This window comes from Scardinius erythrophthalmus (genome assembly GCF_964197995.2).
Source record: "Scardinius erythrophthalmus genome assembly, chromosome: 9".
Taxonomy (NCBI): Eukaryota; Metazoa; Chordata; class Actinopteri; order Cypriniformes; family Leuciscidae; genus Scardinius; species Scardinius erythrophthalmus.
In genome coordinates, this window is record NC_138229.1 from 3,081,489 (window position 1) to 3,109,308 (window position 27,820).

Below are 27,820 nucleotides of genomic sequence, written 5' to 3' on the forward strand. Positions count from 1 at the left end.
CCACTTCAAGTAATTGTTTTCCCACATTCAATTACAAATAATCAGGACTGAAGGTATCAAGCTTAAAAAATAAATAAAAAAAGATACACAAGATCTATAAAAGTATCATACAAAAAGTCCATAAGACAAAAATGCATTTGGCAATCACTTATGATCTTTTGGACAGAAAGCTTGAGTCTCCATTTATTGTAATCGCATGCCAGGGTTATTAATAGTATTATAAAACACTGAGTGTACTAGATAATAAGTAATTAAATGCCAAAGTAAAAAGATACGTTTTTAACTTTCTTTAAAAAATACTGAGTGTACTAGATATTAGGGAAGCTAGTACACTTAGTATTTTTAAAAGAAAGTAAAAAATGTATCTTTGAATTACATTGTGGCATTGAATTACTTACTCTGAATTATGCTTATAATAAATCGTCTCCTATATGTTTCAGAATTTTCTATTAGATGTGTTGTAGCTGATTGCTTATTATTTTTTAGTATTTTATACTGTTGCAATTAATTTTTTTAAAGTTTGATGCACGTTTTTATTGAATGTGATGTTGCTGTAGATAAGGCTTTATAATTTTTATGTAAAGCACTTTGAACTGCATTTTATACCTGAAAAGTGCTTTATAAATAAATTTGATTATTATTATGTTATTAATTATAGTTAACTAAATAAGTTAACAAAAATAAAATAAGAAAAAAAGAAAGAAAAGTTAGAAAGATTAGAAAGAAAGAAAGAAAGAAAGAAAGAAAGAAAAACTTGATGTACTAAATTAAATTAAATAAATACATTTTATAGACACTTTTTTTTAAATTAAACTGACTAACTATAAAACAAATTAAAAATAGAAAATATAAAAAATTAAAACTAATTAAAAATATTAATTAAAATGAAAGTAATATCTCAATGACACTAAATAACTCTGTTGCGTGGATAAAACCAGTTCATAATGCCATCAACATAAAAGAAAAAACACCGTTTTGGATCAACATGCAGGCAGCAAACATGCACCGTATAAATGCAACAAAAAGATTTAATGGACTGGTGAAAGTATTAAAACGTGATAGTGGGACTAACCGGTCAAAAGATGTCGACTTCCAGACGAAGTCCACCTGGAAGTTGTGCGGCACCTCCACAGGTGCACCTGCACTGCTGCGCAGCTCGATGGCAATCTCATCTCCATAATCTGACAATCTCGGTTAAGGAATCAACTGTATGATACTTTGGTACTTGTAAATCAAAACAGTGATTTTTTTGCTAATATAAAGGGTTAGGTGTTTGCAAAACTGTCACGATGTCAGCATGTTGTGAGAATTTTGCTATGCAGCTGTTAGAATTTACTGAGTGGTTTCAATTATGCTATATTTCATAGCATTTCAATTATGCTATGAAATATACTTTATTGTCCCTGAAATGTGTAATGGACTCCATAGCCAGCGTTTCACCAAAACCTGATACATTAAAAAATTACACCCTATGCAGTTGATAGGGTGTTCTGGGTGGTTGCTTATCAAATCATTAATCCTAAATTAATGATTTGAGGCTTTCCTGTAGCTCAAACAGTAGAGCGTTGGCGCTTGCAACGCCACGGTCATGGGTTTGACTCCCAGAGGAAAGCCAGAACTGATAAGAATGTAAATGTGTACCTTGAAATGCAATGTAAGTCGCTTTGAATAAAAGCGTCTGCCAAAAGGCATAAATGTAAATATAAGTATGAGCAATGTGTGCCTAAGGACATTATAAAACCACAATAGAAGTTTATAATAATAGTTGTCATTGTGCAGCAGCCAGTTGGATAATCATTGTTGAAAGGATGCTGTCCGGGACTTTGATGACGTGTCCGATTCCTTTCCAGAGAGGAGCCAAGTCTCCCTTATAGCGCAGACAGATCTCGTCTCCTTGCATCAGTCGCATGTCTGATGAAAATCACCACCACAGAGAAAACACTGTCAGATAAACCACATCTTCTGGATTTATGTTCTAATAACGATAATAGAGCTATATATCCATCACATACACACTACAGCAACACAAACACACGTGCACACACACACACTCGGGCAGACATGTCCGTGCACACATCGATGAGGGATGCATGGGACACGGTGTTAGGGATGGGATGGATATGAACCACTGGTAGACACAGAAGATGTTGAAAGTGAATATTACCACCTGAATCCGTCTTGGGCAGAGTGAAATAAGCTATCCGCTTTTTATTCAGTCCCAAATCCCACCTCACAGTTATATTGTCTTGAGTCTGCAGTAAAAAGACAGGAGAAAAGCAAAGAGAAGACATTAGCAGCAGAATATTTTTCAACACATTTTAAATACGTTTAAAAACACATGATTTATTCCACTTATAAACAACCTCTCTTTATCAGAAAGAAAAGAAACACATGTACAAGGAAAGATCACCCAAAAACATCTGAACGTCCTTGTTCCAGGAATAAAAATCCCATCCATTTTCTCAACATCATTTTTTTTTTGGTAATAATGTGCAATAACGCAATGATGTATAATGTTTCAAGACGTACATATGAGCTCGGATGTAAAGAGATGATATATGCTTCTGCACAAGCCACCAATTAGAGCTGCACGATTAATCGTTAAAAGATACTGTGTCTATTAAACAAACTTTGACAAAATCACACCAGAATATTCAGATCTGCGTTGGCAGAAACAACTTCACAAACAGTCTTTTCAACCACACAGTTTCGTTATTTCTCTGTTGCAAATATTCAAATCATCACAGAAGAAGATACAAATTTATTTAAAAAAACACTGATGTCTACGGTAGCGATCATGATAAAGTAAATCACCTTTTAAAAGCAACCTGGCACTTCAAATAATGATTTTATCGATTACACTGAGTAGGTTACACCAGTAGGTGGCGGCAAGTGACTGTTAGAAATGTATTTGTCATTGAATCATTCATTCAAGAGATTTGTTCAAAAATGCTGAATCATCCAGTAATAAAACAAGTAAAACAAATAGTATATGAGGGAGTCATTTAATCATTCACTCAACCCGTTTTTTTTTTTTTTTTTTTATAAATACTTCATTTAATTAACCACTTTTAAATAGTCTGATAGTGAAAATAGTTTGTTAGAACCTCAAGTAAATGTTATTTTGTTTAGTTCTCTGTTTAGAATCGCAATGTCTATTTTAAACTGAAGAAAATCACGATTCACAGTTTATCCAGAATCGTGCAGCTCTACCACAAATCAGTGTGATTTCAGCTTAATTTTTTATAAAAAACAAAACAAAAAAATCATGTATACTGAATTAATACTAATACTTAACAGAAATCATCCAAACACTGTCGGCACCGCTATCACAGAAACGGAAATCATGAGCCGCTTTTCCACCGTCGGGCCAACCGTTCTTGTTGCTTAACCGTTCCGTTCCGTGCCGATCCGGCCCAGCTGGTACGGATATGGTTTCGTTTTCAACTGTGGGGCTGATATTGGAGCTCTTTGGAATGTAATACAAATGCGTCAGTCATTGCCTTGTTAACGCAAGAGTTTACAGACCGTACGAGACGTAAATATCGGTTACGTTATGGAGGATGTACTATTCAAGTAATTAATTTTATCAACTAGTTTTATTTTATTATAAACTACATTTCTAACCCCTAAATGTATGCTCACTTTGCATTTCTGTTTTTACAATGGGGTAATTTAGTTGCGAATCAGTTTACACAGCACGAGGAAGCTTGATTTCAACCTTGAATTTAATTTACAAAATAAACAAGAACCAGCAGAATACAAGCAGAAGCACAAATAAATACAATAAAATAACATTACAAATTAAATAAAGAGTTCTTTAAGGTTTTCAGGAAGGACTAACAGTATTCAGGTACAGGAATACTACAGAAATTGTAGTTCATTGTATAGTTGAAATTATTTTGCTGTATAAATTAAGTACAGATTATTAATTCTCACTATATTTTGTTCTTTGATTGACATTAATGACACAGACAGCAGCAGGTATATTAGGCTGCTGTCACTTTAAGAGCTAATGCACGGATCCAATATCACTTTTGACATCATTTTGTGTGTTTCTGACCTTTTAAGCACAATAAACCACAAAAAAGCACTCAGTTTAGCTTTATGTGTGTGTGCTCTGGGGTATGAGCCATCTCTCAGAGATCGTGCAAGTACTACAGAATAGAGGTCGACCGATTCATCGCTTTTGCCGATATATCGGTACCGATAGTTGATCGGTGGAACTATCGTTATTGGCAAAAATCCACACCGATAGTTTTTCCGGGATGCGTCCATTGCTGGATCGGCTGAGAAGTGTGCGCAGTCATTACACAGCATGAAGAAGAGACTGCTGGCATTATACAGAGCGAGAGCGTTACATAGGCTATGTTTCTAAGTTATAGCTAAAGAAACACACATTTGACCTGTAACATTTTAATGTTTAAATTATTTTCTTTAGAGTTCATTCTGTAGAACTTCTCATTTTAACATATTCATATTTATATATTTATTTCATTTAGCACATTTCAGTTCAGCACTGTTTTACTTAGAGTGTTATGTTTGTTTTTAATCCAAATGTCCATTAAAAAAAAAAAATGGGTTAAATAATCGGTTATCGACATGTACGGTCAAACCTAAATATCGGTACCGTTAAAATCCACTTTCGGTCGACCTCTACTACCGAATGCTTTAAAAGTCATGCATATGATAAAACTTTAGTAACGACGCAACAGGCTCGATTGGGCAAAGTCTTTTAACGCAGCGTGCAGCTCGCTTGTACAGATGATGAGGTGATGTGAAGCCATGTGCTCATTTTGAAAGAGAGAGCGAAGATGCGCCAGCGCTAAATCACTCTGGCTGTTTGCGAAATTACGTTAAACAGTTTTCAAATGACTGATTTGTGACCCTGGATCACAAAACCAGTCTTATGTCGCACGGGTATATGTGTGGCAATAGCCAACAAAACATTGTATGGGTCAAAATTATAGATTTTTCTTTTATGCCAAAAATCATTAGGATATTAAGTAAAGATCATGTTCCATGAAGATATTTTGTAAATCTCCCACCTTAAATATATAAAACATTTATTTTTGTGAATGGATGCAGCACTATCGCCAATAGAAATGGACAACTTTAAAGGCAATTTTCTCAATATTTTGATTTTTCTGTACCCTCAGATTCCAGATTTTCAAATAGTTGTATCTCGGCCAAATATTGTCCTATCCTAACAAACCATACATCAATGGAAAGATTATGTATTCAGCTTTCAGATAATGTATAAATCTCAATTTTAATAAAATTACACATAAGACTGGTTTTGTGGTCCAAGGTCACATTTGATCTGATAATCTGTGTGGATTAATTTGCTCATTCAACCAACAAGCTAAATGAATAAATGTTTGAAAGAATTTCCCACCTTATAAGACAGAAATCTGCGGGAATGAGTAAAATTATGCGCAATACCCGTACCAAAATTCAAGCCCTGTTAAATATTTTGCAATAACCTCCAACACATCATATTACACACGTAAGAGACAAAAGTTTGGTCAATAATTTTAAATTGCATCCTTATTGTGGATTTGATTAAATCATTCACAGATGCTCATTACATCCTGAGCATTTGTCTGTGTTTTGATTTTCACTTGACACTTGTATTTCAAACACATTTCAAACAATTTTAAGATTCATCTCAGAGCTGGTTGATTTTGTTCATGGCGTAGAACTATTTATAGATTTTTTTTTTTTAATGTCTAAAGAAAATAAATGGAAAAACACCTCCAGAACTAACAGAGCTGAAAAAATGGATGGGCATGGTTGCGCTCCCGAGTTCACTCAGAAAGTTAACCAAACAGAAAATGAAAAGGACTGAATGCCAGTCTGTCAATCAAATCCGCATCAAGACTCAACCCACGGCAACGTGTCAAGGCAATGACGTCTCAGATAGTCATTAACAGTAAATAAATGACTTTCGAGTGATTCGTTGCAAAAGTGCAGATTAAAGACGCTAAACACGGAAGCTCAAAGATGCGCGTGACTCGCTAGAACAGACCTCATTGGTTCTCGAGCCTCGCGCATGCACATTTGAGCTTCTTCTTTTCCTTTTAATGACAGTTGGCAAACCCACTTGAAGGTCCATATCGCCAAACAGAAAATGTAGACAGCTGGTGTAAAATAAAAGATCAGGCTAAGGATAGCTGATACCGATCAGTTAAAAAAAAATGCTGATGATCGGCTCAGGACATCCCTACACAGGAATAGAGTTGAAGAGCAGAAAGGTTTTCATACTTGGGACTCTTTGAGTTTCTTGTCGTAGTCAGCCTCTAGTTTGACCAGCGGCCCAAAAATGTTCTGGTACTGATAGGCATCTTCGTAGCGTAGCAGAACGTGCTGAGGTTCCTCATCCACTCCAGGTTTCTCCAGATCTTCCAGGGTCGCTGTTGGGTTTTCCTACAAACATGATACAAGATTAGGATGCTCAAAACGGCACTACGGTTCTGCACTGTTGCAGTGTTTTCACTCCATAAGAAAGATGCAGGGATGCTCCAAAATGAAAATTCTGGGCCGAAACCAAAACGTCTGGATGCACTTGGCCGAAAACCGAAACTGACTAATTAATTAATTTCTTATTTTAAATTACTTTTTAATATAATTGTATTATTATTAGACTTTTAAATTAAATGCAGTAATTTTACTGAATCTGAATTTAAAAAAACTACAAGGCAATAAAATTAAATAATCACACTTTTATGTAAAGTAACACAAAAATTGGCCAGAAAATAGCCCTATATTAAAACAATATCAAATATCAATATATCTATATATTATTCTTCATTCAGTTCTATGCAACAGACTCTGTTTTTATCATATATCATTATTATCAGAGCATGTGAGCAGGCAGCTGATCAGTGAATGAGAGGGTAGCATCATTTTACCAGCGTTGTCCAGCACAGCTATACCATGTTACAGCACAGTAGGGATATTGCAAACACAAGTCTACTACAGAGAAATATCATGCCGGTGAGCGTAATCGGTACATGAGTAGAGAGTTTGGGGCATGAGCGACAGAGCAGAGCGTGCAGTGCACACACAGAGCAGAACATTGAGCAGGTCGGCACACACACACACACACACACACACACACAGAGAACGGAGAGCAGAGTGCACACGCGGAGCGGAACATTGAGCAGGTGTGCACACACAGAACGGAGAGCACGGCGCACACATGAATCGGAAAAAGCCGCTCGTAAAGTTACTAAAAATATTGCTCGAGAGTGAAACCTGATCGCCGAACACAGCGGCATATTTTCGCCCCTTTTTCTTTTTCGCCCAAAATGCAAAATTTCAATGCATCCCTTGAAAGATGTAAATCACTGTACCTTCCAGAGCTCCTCGAGTTTGTTAATCTGCTGGGCCGTGATCTGACGGGCCCTCAGCTGCTCCTGCTCGGACGGGATCTTCACCAGCCAGGACAGAAAGCAGCGGTCCTGGATGAGCGGCTGCCACTGAGAGCTGTCCCAATTAATGTCCTTCAGACTGCTCTGGCTCGCGCACGGCTGCCTAACCACACAAACACACACACACACCCATGAGACGGAGCGACAGCACACGCTTAACAACATGCACTTAACAACAACCACTGTGTGGTTTCACAGCTTCAAGTGGTGTGATTAAATTTACATGAAACATTTTTAATAATTCAACCAGTCAGCATGAAGTGCAATCAATCTCAAGAAAAACCGGAAAATAATGTTTTATGCACTGCTCTTATTTATGTATACTATTGATTAAAACTTAATTCATAAAAATCATTTTTTTTTGGTGCATTTATCTACATTATCATAAGCACATTAAAAGCAATTATGCTAGCACACGAGGCACAAAGTGCAAAAGTTTCTTACACTCACGCCCAGTTTCATTATGTAAAAATTTAAATGCAAGCAACATTAGGGACTTCCTCCATTTCATTTTCAGTAAGCATGTACCTTCACACATGAAAGAGTTTAGACACTCAATATTAACAGTTTAATAGCCTTAAAGGAATAATTCACTTCAAAATGATCATTTACTCACCCTCAAATTGTTTCAAACCTGTATGAGTTTCTTTCTTATGCTGAACGCAAAAAGAAGATATTTTGAAGAATGTCAGTAACCAGACAGTTGTTGGACCCCATTGACTTCCATAGTAGGAAAAAAAATTAGTAGGAAAACCAACTGTTTGGTTACCGAGACTCTTCAAAATATCTTCCTTTGCGTTCAGCAGAAGAAAGAAACTCATACAAGTTTGAAACAATTTGAGTGTGAGTAAATGATGACAGAATTTTCATTTCGAAGTAAATTAATCCTTTAAGCCAGGTAACCTTGTAAAGCTTACAGATTATGTCTTATACATACCATAAAGGCAAAGCTAGAAAGAGCCTATTTTAATTGTATTGTTGTTGTAATAAACAATGACTAAAACTCCCTTTATTTACTGATGTTTAAAAGACATCAATTTTATAAATCACAATAAACTCCTGTGATGATTGTATCCACAGAAACAGCAGTTTGTGAATCAGAATGAACGAGTGGAGAATTTCACCTGCACAGAAGCACCACGACAGAGTCTGCTTTAGCCGGGATGAAGCCGAGAAGGAAGACGTTACGGCAGCCGCAGTTATAGCACTCCAGAACCGTCTCTCCCAGCGGCCCGTCCTTATGCAGCGTCACCTCCTTACATTTGGCCCTCACCAAATGGTTCACAATATGACTAAAGAACACAAGTGTGACATAAGACATCGGCCTTTAAGTGTTAACAATGCTTTGGATTGAATTTAACAACACAAACGTAATCTAATAGGTGGCCTCACCTGCCAGAAGTGTTGCCCCGGCCATTGCAAAACCATTTCTTGCTGGTGTTGCAGTAAACCACACATGCTGGATCATGGATGCCACAGTAGCTACAAACATACAAAACAAAAACCAGCCCACAGAATGATTACTGTAGCGTACTACTAATACACTGACACACTACCATTCAAAGGTCGGTAAGATTCATTCATGTTTTTGAGAGAAGTCTCTTATACTCACCATGGCTGCATTTACTTAAACATACAGTAATATCGTGAAATATTATTACAATTTCAAATGACTTTTCTATTTCAATATACTGTAAAATGTAATTTATTCCCATGATACAAAGCTAAATCATTACTCCAGTCTTCAGAGCCAAAAGAAATAATTCTGATTTGCTGCTCAAAAAAATATTCTGATTATTATCAATGTAGAAACTTAGAAAATGAATAGAAAATTCAAAAGAACTGCATTTATTTGAAATATAAATCTATATAAACATTATAAAAGTCTGTGCCGTCATTAAAATAATGACAAGTTAAATCATCTGTAAATATACACTTTTCTTTACAAAGTCATTTTGACCTAAAATCTTACTGATAAAATAACTACCCACCTACAATGACCTAGCCTACATAAATGAGGCATAATGTACACTGTACAATCAGAAGAGTCATGCTAGCCTTGTGGGAGTTTGTTTGTTGTATAAATGATTGGCCGACTGCAGTTGTCTGGGAAAACTGTCAATTATACAGCACAGTGTCATATACAAATAATGCTGTGAGTGATCAGAGAATCAAATCACGCAATAGTGTCATGCTCTGTATATCTCTACGGCATCGCTGTCGAGGAGTGATTAGCGGGTGAAGTGGATTTACTTACTGTAAAGTTAGCAAAAGTTATCATGAGGATTGTAATGTTTAAAGCAGATGTCTTAACAAATGTCAGTAGACCGGGAAGATTGTAATAATGAGCCGTTCGTTCATAAATCGCTGTGAAAATACAGACCGGAAGACAAAAGACAGCGAGCGCGGCGCTGAAAAGGGGCGGGGCTACATAAGCTCTATAGACACATAATTAAGGCACGTGAGATTAGGACAGGTGTGTCATCATCATCATCATCTTCAGTACCTGCAGGCGTGCACCGGCAGATCTTTAGTGTAGTAAGTGTCTTCCTCATCCTCCTCAAAGTTCAGCTCGGCCAGAAGTTGGCTGGTCTTCACCACTGCATCTTCTCCGTTGGGCAGAACTCCGTCAGGCCCGTTCACCTGAACACACAACATTTCACTTTAAACACATTTCTCTACAAAAACAAATCTTTAAATAGCACGAAAGTGAAAACAGGATATTCAATCCACTGCACAATGCACATAACCCTCAAATCACACACATCTGCAACTTACACCAGCAGCGCAAATGCTATTAAATCGAGCATAAATACACACTTGATTTACTAAAACAATGACACTTCCTCTGCTGCCTCATGTACTTAAAGGAATAGTTCACCCAAAAATGAAAATCATCTCAAGAGACTCACCATCCTTGATGTATACGACTTTCTTCTTTCAGCCAAACAATTTTTTTTAAGTTATATTAAAAAAAATGTCCTGGCTCTTCCAAGCTTTATAATGGGAGTGAATGGTATGAGTTTTGGAAGCGTAAAAAAGCACTTAAAAAATGTGTTAATAAAGCTTTTTAAAGAAAAACATCCATATTTGTAACTTTATAAACTATATAATCACTGGTTTCCGGTAAACGGCCGTACTTGAGTCTAGTTCCGGCGGAAGAGTGACCTCTGACCGTAATCTTAGGTACGAGTTGACATCTCTCGCGGTCCGGCCGGGCAACAAACTCAAGCTCCTCCTACAATTCTCGTTTTACACTTCTAATTCATGACCGGCGTTTTGTTTTGCTCTATCCTCAGCGCTTCCGCTTTCATCAATACGTCATGTGTCGGGTCAGAGGTCAACTCTTCCGCAGGAACTAGACTCGCTTACGGCCGTTACCGGAAGCCAGTGATTATAGTTTATAAAGTTCTTTTTCTTACAAAAAGCATCACTTCCCTTCAGAAGGCCTTTAATTATTAACCCCACTGGAGCCGTATGATATGTATTACTTTTATGATGGATGGATGCGCTTTTTTGGGCTTCAAACTCTAAGGCACCATTCACTCCCATCATAAAGCATGGAAGAGCCAGGATATTTTTTATATAGGCTAACTCTGTGTTTGGCTGAAAGAAGAAAGTCTATACATCTGGGATGGCTTGAGGGTGAGTAAATTATAAGATATTTTTTCATTTTTGGATGAACTAACCTTTAATGCACAAAACATTTTATTAGAGCAAACATTAAACAATATAGCTAAATCATTCACCTTTAAACACACCAAATCATCTAACTTACCTGACCAAAACAAGCCCTACAATGAAACACTCGAAACATATTCATTTAACACCACTGTAGCTCACAAAAGAAACACAAAATAACACATATGAGATGCAACTGACACAAACAAGCCCTAAAATACCTCATAAATGCTCAAATACAGTGCATAATTGTATAATAACGCCATGCATCCTTTAAAGTAGCCTACATAAATACATCCCACATCAGCGGCAGAACTACATAATAATAACAACACCAACATAGTAAACAAATATCTGACAGCACACATGACAGCTGTAGCCAACTCAAGCTATCTGTAATAACACGTGCGGTTTCATATATGAAGAACTCTAGATGACTATTAACTCCACTGTGGTTCACAAAAGTCCCTCAGAAAGTACGAAAATACACCTGGGATCCGCAGCTAACCCACCAAAACAAGCTATTTCACATAACACATTCATCATCAATAATAACATACAGGATAGTATATTTGATTGAACTTATTAGTAAATAAAAATAGTTAAAACATTAATGTAGTTGACAAAAGTCCCTCTGACAACTCTCTCTCTCTCTCTCTCTCTCGGGCGGCCTGCTCTATCGTTGCTAACGCTACCGCGCGGCTAACGCCTGCTAGCTCGCCATATTTGCACTCAAACGCGCTCTAGCCCGCCTGATTTAAAGCTCGTTTGTGTGTTTTTATGCGTTTATACCTGGTTGTCGAGCTGACTCTGGGTCTGGCCTTGGGTTTGGGTCTGGCTGGGCAATGTAAAGTCGGTGAACTCGAACTCGGAGCCCTGCGTGTCGGCCCCGAGAAGCTCCGTTTCCTCTGTGTCCAGGAAGGTGAGCGTTTGCGAGCTCGGCCCGTACGCCTCCACACTCATCTTTATCCGGCTCTATTGACCGCCTTTTCACAGAAAACACCGAATAATCCGTCCGAGATGCGGGAGAATAACCGACCGAAGCGCGTCGGGCGACGTTTGTTTTGATTCGAAGCGAAGAGAAGGAAACGGCAGCGCGCGCGACGGGCTCGTGCAGAAATGAAAGCAAACGATTCCGGAGAAAGATTCGACTCCCACTCGAGAGCGCGACGCGCGGTGACGTCACGGGCGAGCGCAACCGACGTAGAGCGCACAGTCCCGCTGACGTGTACACACGTTTGCTGTTTGTACAGGAAATGTCTGTTTTGTAAACATTTAGCTGTCATTTTAGAGCTTCTCTCAACGACACATCGTCTAGAAATAGATGTCTAGCCCTTTCTGAAATATTATATTGTTTTTTATCACCATGGGAAAATATGGTACACCGGTTTTGCCAGATGAGAAGTTTATCTATGTATCATCTTTTTACTATTTTAACTCCTTTTATAACTTTTAACTGCTTTTATTTTGTGATTATTTTAATTCCCTTCTGTGTAAAGCACTTTGAATTACCATAGTGTATGAAATGTGCTATAATAAACTTGCCTTGCGCGAAATATTTTGGTTTTGCAAGACAAAATAAAGATGTGAATGGGCAGTGTCTTGAAATATTTTTTTTTTTAAATATATAAATCCTTTGATAAATATTATGCATTACGTTTTAACAACATAATAATATTTAATAACCTTTAATATTTGTATGTAATTATCGAATATTTGTGTTTTTATGTATCTGACTTCAGATATCAAAAGGTGAATAAAGAGTGAAATATTTTGACCTCTTAATACACTTTCAATGTACACATATTAATAGGCCTATATATTTATAATATATGCTGATAAAATTGGTAATGCAAGATTTTAGAACATGCAAAACACAATTTCACTAGTGATCTCATACATTTTCCTATATAAAAATGTAATGTAAAAATTCACATCCATTTTATGAATTTAAGATAAAAAACAAAACAATTAAATAAAATTAAGGCAGAAATCATTTATTAAGAGCTACAGTTTATAAAACAAAAGTGGAAGAATAAGGAAACACAAACATAAAGAGGAAACACAACAGCGTCCACCAGAATGTGGGAATATTAATGTATACACTTGAACAGATGTCAGAACACTTAATACAATACAACTGACCAGTGGAAACAAGGACATGCTGAAAATAACAGTGTTTTTAGGCAACATTAAAATAATGAAGATTCACAGCATCATCTGTTTGGTCCAGTATGTTGTAATTAATAACTCATATTCCAGTAAAAACCTTAGAAAAACAAGCTAAAGAAAGAAAATTAAAACCATATGCAATTTTAAAACACTTTTTTATAAAAATCATATAATGGACTGAGCCATTATAATGTAATGTAATTTAATACAATGTATAATGTAATGTGATGCAATGCAATGCAATGTATAATGTAATTTAATGCAATGCAAAGTATAATGCAATTTAATGTGATGTATAATGTAATGCAATGCAATGTAATGTAATAATTTAATGCAATGTATAATGTAATGTAATAATTTAATGCAATGTATAATGTAATTAATGTAATGCAATACAATGTGCAATGTAACGTGATGTAATTTAATGCAATGCAATGTATAATGTAATGCAATGAATGTGCTAACCGTCAATTAGCAGTTTAAAGAGGTCTTTTAGTTTGGACCAAAATTCTACATAGTCCAAAATTCCAGCATTTTGCAAAAAGTAAGAAAGCAATATAAGAAGAAAATCTCAAACAACGTCCACTGAGAGAAGACAGACATCACCTTACAATCATCTCACGACTTCACATTTCGTATAATTAACAAAAGCCAAACCGCTGATGTCTTCACAGCCAGCTCTGATAGCATTAGACCTTGGATTACTCAAAAGGCATCAGATTTAGGTGTCTTTATGTGGAACTCTGTACATAAAATGATTAAAATGGTGAAAAACACACTTGGATTGTACAGTTAGGTTTGATGCTTGTATCCTAAACGTCTGGTTACTCACTTTGGCACTTTAATAACCAGAAAGACATAGTTATTATGTCTTTATATCACTGTCCCGCAGGCAAAACATTGTTTTTACTTCGTCATAATTTTAAACCAGCCTTTCCACCTGCTCTGTAGTCTGTGATCAAATAAACTGGGATGCTTATACTCCCTTCCCAGTGTGTGTTTGGGGTATTTTTGAAAGCTGCAAACGATAATAGTAACGTTTAAAACAGTGTTAGTTTACCGTCATTGAGATTATAGTTTTAATCAATATTTAAAATTATGTTTTTAGTTTTGTTAACTATAAAAACCCTGATTTGAAACGCTTAATACTACACACATACTTGAGTGATAACACTTTACAATAAGGTTTGTTAACATTAATGTATTAACTAACAATAAGCACTAAATATTTTCAGCATTTATTAACCATTGTTCATGTTAATTAATAACAATGCTCATGTTAGTTCACAGTGCATTTAAAGATTCAACATTTGAGCTTAAAAATGTCTAAACTAAGATTAATAAATGCTGTAGACGTATTGTTCATGTTAGTTAACTAATGTTAGCGAATGAAACCTTATTGTAAAGTGTTAGCACTTAATCTGTTAAATAACAAATCTAAAAACAAGACGGCGAGAGAAAGTGTTTAAATACATTATTTTTGAAAATGTACTGCAAGACATACATGTATATTGTGATGCAAATGTAAAATGTATAGTTTCGACATGGTTTTCGCATTAGAATGACGTCTGTTTTATGCATAATACCAAATCTCTGCATGTTTCAAGTATACCCCATTAAAGTGCTTTCTTAATGATTTGAGCCCGGCTGCAGCATTGAGTTTAGCACACGAGTCGATTCTCACACCAGCTGAACACACAAGTGTTGTGTAGCACACAAGTTGAGATATCGAAGTCTTCAAATGCGCATGAACTCTTGAATCCAAACAAGAGCGTGGTGTGAGACTCTCACTGGTCGTGCAGACAGTGTTTCTTTCCCTTGTTTTGCTCCATCAGTTCAAGCATCTCCAGAACGACGGCTCTGAGGGCGCGAGCCAGATCCTCTGCGCTGTACGGTTTTCCCAGAGGAGGAACATGGACAAACGCGGATCTGCCGTCGCCCAGAAACAGAGACGTGTAGTAGGTGTAGTCACACAGATACCTGAGGAGAGAGGATGGGGGATTTGGTTACACTTTATTTTAAGGTGTCTTTGATACACTGTAATTATACATTTAAGTACTGAGTAATTAAAGGGTTAGGATTTAGGGTAACACTTTATTTTACAGTGTCATTGTTACATATGTTACATATACTTATCATAGTAATAACAGTAAATTATGCATAAATACATGCAACTAACCCTCCTCAACCAAACCCTAATCCTACCCTAACCCTATAGTAAGTACATGTAGTTGCTTAATATTACTCAGTACTTAAATATATAATTACACTGTAACACTGACACCTTAAAATAAAGTGTAACTGTATTTGGTTTGGTTTGGTTGAGGGTTAGTTGCATGTAATTATGCATAATTACTATAGTAACTACATGTAACATATGTAACAATGACACTGTAAAATAAAGTGTTACCAGGTTGTTGTTGTTTTTATAAAGCTCTGATCCAAAACTTGAGTCAGATGGCTGGAGTCACACCATTTACAAGTTCTCAGGCTCACATTTCACCATCCAATTAATCCCAGATGGATAAAATCAAGCCTCACTCTACATTCCTGGGCAAAATGGGCCAAGCCAAAAATGGCAAAATATTTAGAGCCAGATTTACTAACAGCTTGTGCCAGGGCGCCAGTTAAACAACTACTGTCATGATTTACTAAAGACACGCAGTGAGAAATCAGTGCTGGAAAGGCGAGGACAGGGTTATTTTTGTGGCTGATATTATTGCATATGCATTTTTGTAGAAGTTTCCCTTTAAGGCGCAAAATTTATGGGAGGAGAATATTTAAAGGGGTGATGAACTGAGAAATCAAATTTTCCTTGAGCCTTTGACATATAAGAGGTCATCATACTATAAGCATATCCTGTAAGTTTCAGAACTGAAAACTTCCTTGTTAGTCCAATAAAAGCTTTTATTGACACCAGGCACAGCGAACGACAGCTTTTGTGGGGATCTATGAGGTCAAAGGGTATCAAACCCCGCCTCCGCAGAAGAAGATCAACGCCTACTTCAACACTTCCTGTTTAGCCCCGCCCACCGATTTGCGCATTACATGAAACTCATTATAATATGCAAAACTGTTATCCAATCATAGCAGTGGGCGTTTACTTCCAAGTCTTCAATGCGGCACGCCCATAAAAACCGAGCGTTTCAGGAGCTAGGCTCAAGCTAGCCTATTACTTATTCATTTTGATGTTTTTGAATGTAAAAACCAACGAACGTCATAAGTTGACCTCAGACAACAATATAAAAAATATAAAAAAGCCAGTTCATGACCCCTTTAAATGATCATGGAAGGTGATTTACTAAGGTTTGCGCTCCTCAATTTACTGGTGTTTGCGCCGTTATTTACCGCCCAAAAAAGCATGTCTCAAAGGATTAGTTCACCTCAAAATTAAAATTTCCTGACAATTTACTCACCCCAATGCCATCCAAGATGTTCATGTCTTTCTTCAGTGGAAAAGAAATTAAGTTTTTTGAGGAAAACATTTCAGGATTTTTCTCCACACAATGGACTTCAATGGCAACCAAGATGTTGAAGTCCAAATCAGTGCAGTTTCAAAGGGCTCTGCACGATCCCAGCTGAGGAATAGGGTCTTATCTAGCGAAACCATCGGTCATTTTCTAAAAAATAAAAATGTATATACTTTTTAACCACAATTGTTCGTCTTGTGCTGGTCTGCGACGCGCCACGCATTATGTAATCACGTTGGAAAGTCACGCTTCACGTCATCTATCCAAGTTGTTTGTCTGTGTACTCCGGTTCAAAAAGGTAGGGAAGGGCGAAAAATTCCATCTCATTTTCTCCTCCAACTTTAAAATCGTCAGACATCTTTGTTTTAATATATTATTATTATTATTTTTCGGGACGTTTCCAACGTGATGACGTAATACGTGGCGCGTCGCAGACCAGCACAAGATGAACAATTGTGGTTAAAAAGTATATACAATTTAATTTTTTTTTTTTTTTTTTTTTAGAAAATGAATCGTTTCACTAGATAAGACCCTATTCCTCAGCTGGGATCGTGCAGAGCCCTTTGAAGCACTTCAGAGCCCTTTGAAACGGCACTGATTTGGACTTCAACATCTTGGTTGCCATTGAAGTCCATTGTGTGGAGAAAAATCCTGAAATGTTTTCCTCAAAAAACTTAATGTCTTTTCCACTGAAGAAAGACATGAACATCTTGGATGGCACTGGGGTGAGTAAAGTGTCAGGAAATTTTCATTTTGAGGTGAACTAATCCTTTAAACCAGACGCTAACTGGTAGATTGCGTTGGTCATTATGGAAATGATCATAATGACCATAATGACCAAATGACCATAATGACCAACGCAATCTATCAGTTAGCGTCTGGTTTAAGACATGCCTTTTCTGTTCTTTAATTTGCACATCAGTAGATCACACACAGAACTTTCCAATCCCATCGGCACTGTTTTGGAATTGCTCTTGCCATTCTAACTTACCCTGTTTAGTAAATCTGCCCGTTAGTGGTCTTTTAATGGTCTTAAAGGGTTGGTTCACCCAAAAATGAAAATTCTGTCATAATTTACTCCAAACCTGTTTGAGTTTCTTTCCTCTGTTGAACACAAAAGAAGATATTTTGAAGAATGTCGGTAACCAATCAGTTGTTGGACCCCATTGACTCCCATAGTAAGAAAAAATGCTATGACAGTCACTGGAGCACATCAACTCTTTGGTTAGCATTCTTCAAAATCAAAATATCTTCTTTTGTGTTCAGCAGAAGAATGAAACTCAGAGGTTTTTGAGTGATAGACACATTTTTGGGTGAACTATCACTTTAACCATTTTAATCACAAATCACTGGTCGGGAAATAAGCAAGAATTGCACAAATACTGAAGATAAAGTTGCTGTTTTTTTTACAGGAAGAAGAGTCAGTGTTGTTCCCTCGATGTTAATGCCTTCAAACTGTTCATGAGTAGTTAATAAATGTCTCCCAGTTAGTTTGAGCTTAATGTGAAACCAAATATTCACTAAAGGGTTCAAATCTGGACTCTGACCATCGAAAACATGAGCCACTTCTTGGCTGTCTTTGCAGTTTGTGCAGGAGCATTGTCTTGTTCAAAATGACATCTGATCATTCCTCTTTAGATAACAAATTTGCATTTGTGGGAAGCAAGCCGTTCTGCAATATTCTCCTGTGCTTCGAATCATTAAATGAGTTTTCACAGTTAAGTAGCTCATCAGTTCCAGCAGTTAAATAGACACTCTTCCTTCATGCTTCACTGTGATAGAGATGCATTTATTATTATATTTCTCAGTAGATTTTGGAAGATTTCACCATGCGATTCATTACTCCACACACAACTTCCCATATTCGGGGGAATATTTGTTTTTCTGAGACAGCAATGGCTTTATAAGTAGTGCATTTGCTTAACTGTAACTATTTTCCTGATCAATAATTTGTGGTTAAGACAATTAAAAGCTAAGTTTTTAGGCATTTTGGGCTTGACCCATGTTTTTGCTCACTGTTTCTTAAAGGGGTGGTTGATTATCGTTTCACTTTTCTAACTTTAGTTAGTGTGTAATGTTGCTGTTTGAGCATAAACAACATCTGCAAAGTTACAACGCTCAAAGCTCAAAGCAAAGGGAGATATTTGCTTTTAAAGAAATGGCTTTTTAAGGACTACAACAAACGGCTGGTAGAGACTACACCACATTCCTCCTGGGTTAGTGACATCACCAACCCTAGAATTTACATAAACCCCGCCCCCTGAACACGATTTATAGATTATCAAGACAGAATATGCTAATCGATGACTAGAAGATAACTACACATAAGCTTCATAAATTCATCAAATAAACATTCAGAAATGTCCTGTTGCTTCTACATGTTGTCACTTCTTCTTGAGTCTCTCCATCATTGTCTGAGTCCAGTTTGAACATAAAAGGCTCAAAATGTTTTGAAATTTTCAGTGCATGTGTGTGTGAGGTAAAAGGACACAAGCTCTTGAAGCTTCGCCCCCTGTGCCGGGAGCAGCAGCTCATTTGCATTTAAAGGGACAGACACAAAAACGGTGCGTTTTTGCTCACCCTCAAAAAGTGACAATTTTAACATGCTATATAAAAATATTATTATATTATCACTATAAAATAGTATTTTGAGCTAAAACTTCACATTCACACTCTTATTTTACTCATTTTACATCTTGTGAAAAGAGCATTATACCACCCCTTTAATGAATATACTTTGTCACATAGAAACGAGTAAGATTACAGAAGTAAAATGCCATTAAAGTCAGCTATTTTCATTAGCTGCGTTTGCATAAACCATAATTATCTGTTTGTAAATCGCACTAGCAGCACAGTTGGAATTAAAAACAAGTCACATCAATTGGAATTAATTCGCCAATTCCGATTGAAATTGAATTCAGATTGTAAAGGGTGATCCGTTCGATAGGACATGTAAACACCTGATCGGATTGAAAACCGAAACCGGAAAGTTCTGTGCATATGCAATGACAGAAATGGTGTAATGAATTATGTTAAATATATTGTCGTGTCAATCTAAAATTCTCCTTTCACTTGTCATCTGTGAAGAGCTGCAGTTCAGTCCTTGCTTCGGTCTCTCATCCACAGATGCGGGAAGGGGCGATAATGATAAATGTGCTTGTCGTCTTCTAATTAGGACCCAAAATAGATCAATATTAAATCTGATTAATATTAATAAGAAGCAATGGTAGGAGGCTGGTTATAATGCGCTAACAGCTGTATACTGGTGCAGTGTGAGCATGTCAAAAGATCAAATCCAAGCTTGAAGCTTGTGACATATAAACCTGATCAATTTATTTAGCGTTCATGTAAACACTATGTTCGGATTCATCAATCGGAATGATTTTACTCCGACTGAAACAAAATGTGTTCATGTAAACGTAGATAAAATACAATGAGAATATACAGTACAAAACACACATGCAATCTGCAGTCATAAGTTTACATATACCTTGCAGAATCTGCTAAATCTTAATCATTTTAAGAAAAATCATAAAAATTTGTTTAATGTTAATGTTTTTTTATTTAGCAATGACACAGTTTTAAGAATCTAGACTATGTAAACTTGTGAACAGCGCGATTTAAAAACAAATGTCTTGTGGACTATATGTAAACATTTGTTAATGCAAAATGTTAAAATGATTTACGTTTTTGAAATTCTGCAAGGTATCAAGTAAACTTATGACTGTAAGTGCACATATTATGTCATTTTTACAGTCTTGATTTTGTTTCCTGCTTGAATGTTGATTATTTTCCTCATATTCTCCATTGTTGCGGCTCCTCTCTTCCCAGTCTGTCAGTAACGCTCTGTTTACTTCCTGTCTCTATGAAGCCCCTCCTTCTGAAAAGCACACTGTGCTCTGATTGGTCAGCTGGATCAGTGTGTTGTGATTGGTCGAGCGCTTCGAGTGTGTTTTGGAAATGTCCCGCCCCTTACCATAACCGCCAGTTTAACACACTACTGACTAACTCAACCAGGCCCCGCCCCTTTATTCTGCATATGAATTATTATAATGAGGAATATTGTGACGTGTTCGTTCACGGAAGAAACTCAAGACTACAATGGAGGCGTTTCAGGAGTTCAGAAACACTGACTCTGATATAGAGAAGAACTCAGCAACATTACACACTAAACAAAGATGAACATGGAAAAAAGAATAACAGCATTTTACTGCGTGTTAGAGAAACGTCCATACCTGCCGGCGTCCTTCGATACAGACACAGAGACCCCAAGCCCAGAGGAGTTGACCCTCTTACAGACCGTGTCCATGTCTATGACAGAGGGAATGCAGTCGGGTCCTCCCTCCATACAGCAGCGGGTCTCGGGACAGAACCGGCAGTTGTCTAGGCGCATGTAACCCTGGTTATGACCACACTGTTCGAGTGTTACTGTGGTGGCCATCCCCGAAACGCCAACGTGGACAACTAACTTTGAAAAAGCAGAAAGAAAAAAATAAAGCTTTTAAAAATATTTATTTTAATTTTTTTATAAAATGTTCTTAATAGGGCTGTCAAAAAAGTGTTATTTCTGTGGTTTAATGCATTAAAAATAATTAATTTAATTAACCAGTGTCCTGGTTAAAACTGCTTATTTCTCTGGATTTAAACATTCTTGGAAACATTTGGGATAATGCAAGTACACAAGTCTACAAAATATATAACATTGTTCTAGTGGTTTTTGGACATTTTAATCCAAAAATCTTACATATTGTGCCTTTAATAGGGCTGTCAAAAATGATGTTGATTTCTGTGGTTTGATGTATTAAAAATAATTAACGCAGTATCCGTATTTTATACTATGCTAACATCCCTGTACTAGCGTCACCGTATATGATCACGTGATCTGTGCGCTGAACCGGCTCAGTGAGCCAAGAGATCCGCATTTATTATTTAGGCTATTTAAATAAACTTTGCAAAAAATATTCCTCTTTTAAAAAAAAGTAGATATGTATGCAAAGTGACCCATATTTGGGTTCTGGCCACTAAAAATGTGCACAATTGACTAATTTACTCATGGAGCCGCACTGAAATCCCCATATCTCTGGAAATTAAACATGTTGGGCCTTAAAAATAAAAAAACTAAAGTAAAAGTTTGTTAAGAACCAGAATCTAAAAGGATATTAAGAGATTCTTAAAGGGTTAGTTCACCCAAAAATGAAAATTCTGTCAGTAATTACTCACCCTCCTGTTGTTCCAACCCCGTAAGACTTTCGTTCATCTTCAGAACACAAATTAAGATTTTTTTGATGAAATCTGAGAGTTGTCTCACTCCTCCTGCAGGCTTATGGACACTATAACTTGCTGGCCCAGAAAATGTATTAAAGACATCGTTAATATAGTCCAAGTGACTCCAGTGGCTCAGTCTTAAGTTTATAAAGCGACGAGAATACTTTTTGTGCGCAAAAACAAACAAAAATAACGACTTTATTCCACTTTTCATTTCCTTCTCTCTGGGCCTCGAGTCTTTTTACGTAGTATTTAAGCGTAGCGCGTCTTCAGCAACACTGTGTTACACACACACACACACACACACACACACACACACACACACACACACACACACACACACACACACACACTATATATATATATATATATATATATATATATATATATATATATATATATATATATATATATATATATATATATATATATATATATATATATATATATATATATATATATATATATATATATATATATATAAAGATATATACACACACACACACAAATATACATACATAAATACACACACAAATATATACATATATACACACATATACATATACACACACATATATATATATATATATAGTGAGGAAAATAACTATTTGAACACCCTGCTATTTTGCAAGTTCTCCCACTTAGAAATCATGGGGTCTGAAATTGTCATCGTAGGTGCATGTCCACTGTGAGAGACATAATCTAAAAAAAAAAATCCAGAAATCACAATATATGATTTTTTAACTATTTATTTGTATTATACAGCTGCAAATAAGTATTTGAACACTTGTCTATCAGCTGGAATTCTGACCCTCAAAGACCTGTTAGTCTGCCTTTAAAATGTCCACCTCCACTCCATTTATTATCCTAAATTAGATGCACCTGTTTGAGGTCGTTAGCTGTTAGAAAATGGAAGAAGCTAAACATGACTGTCAATCTCCCTCGGACTGGGGCTCCATGCAAGATCTCACCTCGTGGGGTCTCAATGATCCTAAGAAAGGTGAGAAATCAGCCCAGAACTACACGGGAGGAGCTGGTCAATGACCTGAAGAGAGCTGGGACCACCGTTTCCAAGGTTACTGTTGGTAATGCACTAAGACGTCATGGTTTGAAATCATGCATGGCACGGAAGGTTCCCCTGCTTAAACCAGCACATGTCAAGACCCGTCTTAAGTTTGCCAATGACCATTTGGATGATCATGGGAGAAAGTCATGTGGTCAGATGAGACCAAAATAGAACTTTTTGGTCATAATTCCACTAAACGTGTTTGGAGGAAGAAGAATGATGAGTACCATCCCAAGAACACCATCCCTACTGTGAAGCATGGGGGTGGTAGCATCATGCTTTGGGGGTGTTTTTCTGCACATGGGACAGGGCGACTGCACTGTATTAAGGAGAGGATGACCGGGGCCATGTATTGCGAGATTTTGGGGAACAACCTCCTTCCCTCAGTTAGAGCATTGAAGATGGGTCGAGGCTGGGTCTTCCAACATGACAATGACCCGAAGCACACAGCCAGGATAACCAAGGAGTGGCTCTGTAAGAAGCATATCAAGGTTCTGGCGTGGCCTAGCCAGTCTCCAGACCTAAACCCAATAGAGAATCTTTGGAGGGAGCTCAAACTCCGTGTTTCTCAGTGACAGCCCAGAAACCTGACTGATCTAGAGAAGATCTGTGTGGAGGAGTGGGCCAAAATCCCTCCTGCAGTGTGCGCAAACCTGGTGAAAAACTACAGGAAACGTTTGACCTCTGTAATTGCAAACAAAGGCTACTGTACCAAATATTAACATTGATTTTCTCAGGTGTTCAAATACTTATTTGCAGCTGTATCATACAAATAAATAGTTAAAAAATCATACATTGTGATTTCTGGATTTTTTTTTTAGATTTTGTCTCTCACAGTGGACATGCACCTACGATGACAATTTCAGACCCCTCCATGATTTCTAAGTGGGAGAACTTGCAAAATAGCAGGGTGTTCAAATACTTATTTTCCTCACTGTATATATATATATATAAAAAGATATACACACACACACAAATATATACATACATGCATGCATACAGACACACACACACACAAACGGTTATATTAGATGGGATTCAACGATTTGACAGCGCTTGTTTATACAGACAAAAACACAAGCAGTTGCTTTTTCCGATTTTTAAACTGTCACCGACAAACACACACAGACACACACACACATATATATATATATATATAAGATATAGACACACACACACAAATATATACATACATAAATACACACACAAATATATACATACATACATACACACACATATATATGTATGTATATGTATGTGTGTGTATGTATGTATGTGCATACGTATGTCCGTACATATACACACACACACACACACACACAAACGTTTTTGTTAGATGCAATTCATCGATTTGGCAGCGCTCGTTTATACAGATATAAACTCATTTGATACAAAACAAACATGCGGTTATGAGAAAATGTTTTAGGTTTTTTAGCGCGAGCAAGTGTGATTTTTCGGGCAGATATAGTTACGCTACTTGTGGGAGGTGCTGTTTCCATAGAGACGGCAGAAGACTCTGGACGGTCTGATACTCCACAGGAACTTCAGCAACACGAAGGTTTATTTCGTCACCCAAACCCAGTTTCTCCAGCTCCTGAGAAGAGGACATTATTACAGAAGAAAACGTTACAGCTTCTCATCTTATACAGAATCAACTTTGTCTCAAAAGTTTTCCTGAGATTCCTGAAGAGCAAAAATTTTACCTAAACGAGTCGACAGACATTCATTCACAGACATATGTAGACAGCAGCTCAGAACATTAGATGAGAAATGTTTGGGTTCATACTGAGATCTGCAAACTGTGTATATGATCAATATTGAGCACAGTCTGAGACAGTGCTTAGATCTTCTGAAACACTGAAATGTACACATGTAATTATGGTATTTTTCTCATTATAAACTGAGAAGCGGATTGTTTCAGAATTAAAAAGTTGTTAAAGTGTTATATATATATATATATATATATAATCTGTCTGAATTTATATTAGACTGATGGTTAATACAACTGGCTTGTACAATTACTTAGTTCCTCTGTATTTACATATTTTCAGTACTATATTATTACTTTCCTTATGTTAATACACTGGTATCTGGGCCATCTGAAGATATATTTAGCCTTTTTCACCTTACTTTGGCTTTTATCTATAGTGTTATTTTGTTTTTTGGGATATTCCCTTTCATGCAGTGTGTAATAAAGCTGTTTGTGAATGTGAAAGGTCTGCAAAGTTTCTGAGATTAAAGTGCAGATAAATGGAATTATTGTCTCTCGAAAGAAATAATTGATTCTGAACTGAAACGAGTCGTAAGTAACTCCAGCTGAACCTGTAGGTTTGGAACTCATTTGCATAATGCCAAACTATGGTTCTCATTGGCTGCCGGTGAACAGCGCCTCTTAGCTCCGCCCTCAAACACTGTAGTGTATCTGAGACTGGAAGAGTTTGTGTTGTTCATGTGGAGAAGACGCTGTTTTCTGCTAACAAAGCAAATCCACTTTGATGAGATTGATACGCTAAAACTCACGCCATCATTACTGTTCATATCACTGAGTGTCAAGAGCTGAGATTCAGATATGATAATGAGCATTTGGTTTCTGACTTGTGCTGTAAGCGGTCAACCAATCACAGCAGACTGGGCCATCTGACCAATTAGAGTACAGCAGGCTTTCAGAAAGGCGGGGTTTAAAGAGACTGAATCTTTTATCGAACCGTTTCAGACAGACACTGAGAGAAAAGAGCTGATGCTGCAATGTAAATTATGAGAAAATGAAAGTGTTTTTGATCTTGGACGCATGTAAACCTGTTGCAGGAGACTACAAAACAACATTAGGAACCTTTAAAATAGCATAATAGGGGCACTTTAAAAAGATGTCATCTGTGCTTTCTGTCTACAGATTAGATCCAACCTTTGTTGAAGATTTCAGACAGCGCCGCCAATACTTGCAAACACTCCAGAACTGTCAAATATTATCCTTATCTAGTAATCATTACAAGTTGAAACTGCTGCCTAACATATTCATTCTGTCAGTTTTACTGAATACATGACATTAACTAACCACATAACGTATGAATATTATTGCCATTACTTTGATACTCATCACTGACTGATAACAGAATTGTAGCATTGAAACAAGTTGCTTAGAAACAACGTGTATTGTAAAAAGCGCTATACAAATTAAGTTATATTGAATTGAAGTTTACAGTTATGCGGAAGTCATGCATAAACAAACATAAGTACAGATCATAGTTCATGGTTGATCTGATCTGCTCATTTCCTACAGGTGCAAATATCATACCTGTACTGCCACCCAGCTGGCATTGACCGCATGTTCACCAAACGGCCCAAAACCTACAGAAACACAGAGAAACACAACCATATGGCACATGTAACTGTCTTTTATATATATACAGTATATACTTGATTCTGATTGGTCAATGGTGTCAATCTACAGTCAAACATTTTGAATAATGCCACTAAACTGAGTAACAGTTGAAGAAGAAATGAAAAATCAAATCAATATTTCATGTCAACGTATTTATTTGGTAATTAGCCGTATGATCGGCAGAATAATGTGCACTCAACCAGTAATTATGACCCAATATTAAGAGTGAAACAAGACTTCTCAGCTGCGGATGACTGTACATTACCATCAACTTCTCTTTTATAACCGTTACACCCTTTAACCTCGACATGCTCTCAGGACAAGCTGGAGTCCAGAGTCTAAGACCGGATTTAATAAGTAACTGCATATTTTTTATCAGTTCCATCAGGAAAAAAAGTAGTATTTAAATGTGCAATGATGATGGAGATCAGATGGTAAATTCCGTTTACTTTAATATATTATAGTACTGAATGATTATACTACAGTACATACAGTCATATACAACAAACAGGATGATTATGGGAAGCTAAAACTATTAAAAACAAATTTGTTAATTTATATATAAAGCTGCACCAAAATATAAATATTACATGAAAAAAATGTGAACTAAACAAAAATCAGAAATGTTGCCTTGACTAATTGAAATCTGTTTAACTTAGAGCAACAAATAAATAAAAACTTAAAATTGAAATAAAAAAATACTAAAAAATAATTGATAATTTAGAAAACAATAATTGATATAAATATTAATCAAAATATAAATATATTATAACACTGACTCCAAACACTTCGAAGAATGCATTAGTAAAGTATTGTAGTAAATGTCCAAACAAACATAATCGAACATGGTAATGTTAGACGTCCCAAAACAGTAACGTTACTATGGTAATAAATATAAAAATTGTAAATTAAACTTTGTATTACCATGGTAAATGATCAAAACATGAGTATCACAGACAGTAATAGTAAAATACATGGTATATCAATACAGTAACTGAAGAAAAGACCAGACAAGACAAGACTAGACAAGACAATACTAGACAAGCCACGAAAAGACAAGACAAGAAAACAAAACAAGAGACGCAGACTCAGCTGTCACTAGAAAAACTCTTAAAACTAAAACAAAAACCACATGATCCATCAAAAACATTCCGTTTTCCGCTACCAAGACTTCCATCACAGTTTACCTGTCACGATCACCGTCTTCTTCTGGTCCATCACTGACAAACAAGCGAGTTTCGATCAAGAACAGAAGAATGACCATCAGATGAGATCTTCACAAACTGACACAACGAACATCATGATCAACGACTCTTCCTCTCTTCCTCTCTGTCTGAACTGAACTGAGATC

At 36.5% G+C, this 27,820-nt stretch overlaps 2 protein-coding genes across 3 annotated transcripts in view; both read right to left on the reverse strand.

Annotated features, from left to right (window-relative positions):
- Positions 1-12,349, reverse strand: part of upf1 (UPF1 RNA helicase and ATPase) — a 32,848-nt gene extending 20,499 nt beyond the window's left edge. Inside the window, exons 1-9 of the mRNA XM_081373404.1 lie at positions 11,910-12,349; positions 9,943-10,079; positions 8,829-8,918; positions 8,561-8,728; positions 7,359-7,539; positions 6,268-6,429; positions 2,165-2,252; positions 1,813-1,911; positions 1,073-1,181 (exon numbers count right to left, since the gene is read on the reverse strand). Of these exons, the coding sequence (XP_081229530.1) occupies positions 1,073-1,181; positions 1,813-1,911; positions 2,165-2,252; positions 6,268-6,429; positions 7,359-7,539; positions 8,561-8,728; positions 8,829-8,918; positions 9,943-10,079; positions 11,910-12,080 (1,205 nt within the window). The 5' untranslated portion in view covers positions 12,081-12,349. The remainder of the gene's footprint in view (positions 1-1,072; positions 1,182-1,812; positions 1,912-2,164; positions 2,253-6,267; positions 6,430-7,358; positions 7,540-8,560; positions 8,729-8,828; positions 8,919-9,942; positions 10,080-11,909) is intronic.
- Positions 12,350-13,094: 745 nt separating this feature from the next.
- Positions 13,095-27,820, reverse strand: pgpep1 (pyroglutamyl-peptidase I). 2 transcript variants are annotated; one of them, XR_014030722.1, is made up of 6 exons: positions 27,657-27,820; positions 26,383-26,435; positions 24,568-24,684; positions 20,995-21,227; positions 14,706-15,269; positions 13,096-14,462 (listed from the first exon to the last, which is right to left on the reverse strand). XR_014030722.1 is itself a non-coding variant. In XM_081373743.1 (5 exons), exons 1-5 carry the CDS (start codon positions 27,685-27,687, stop codon positions 15,077-15,079), a joined length of 627 nt encoding a protein of 208 aa, XP_081229869.1. In that variant the 5' UTR covers positions 27,688-27,820; the 3' UTR covers positions 13,095-15,076. The 2 variants fall into 2 exon arrangements, 1 of the variants encoding a protein (XP_081229869.1); XM_081373743.1 differs by having other exon boundaries at positions 13,095-15,269.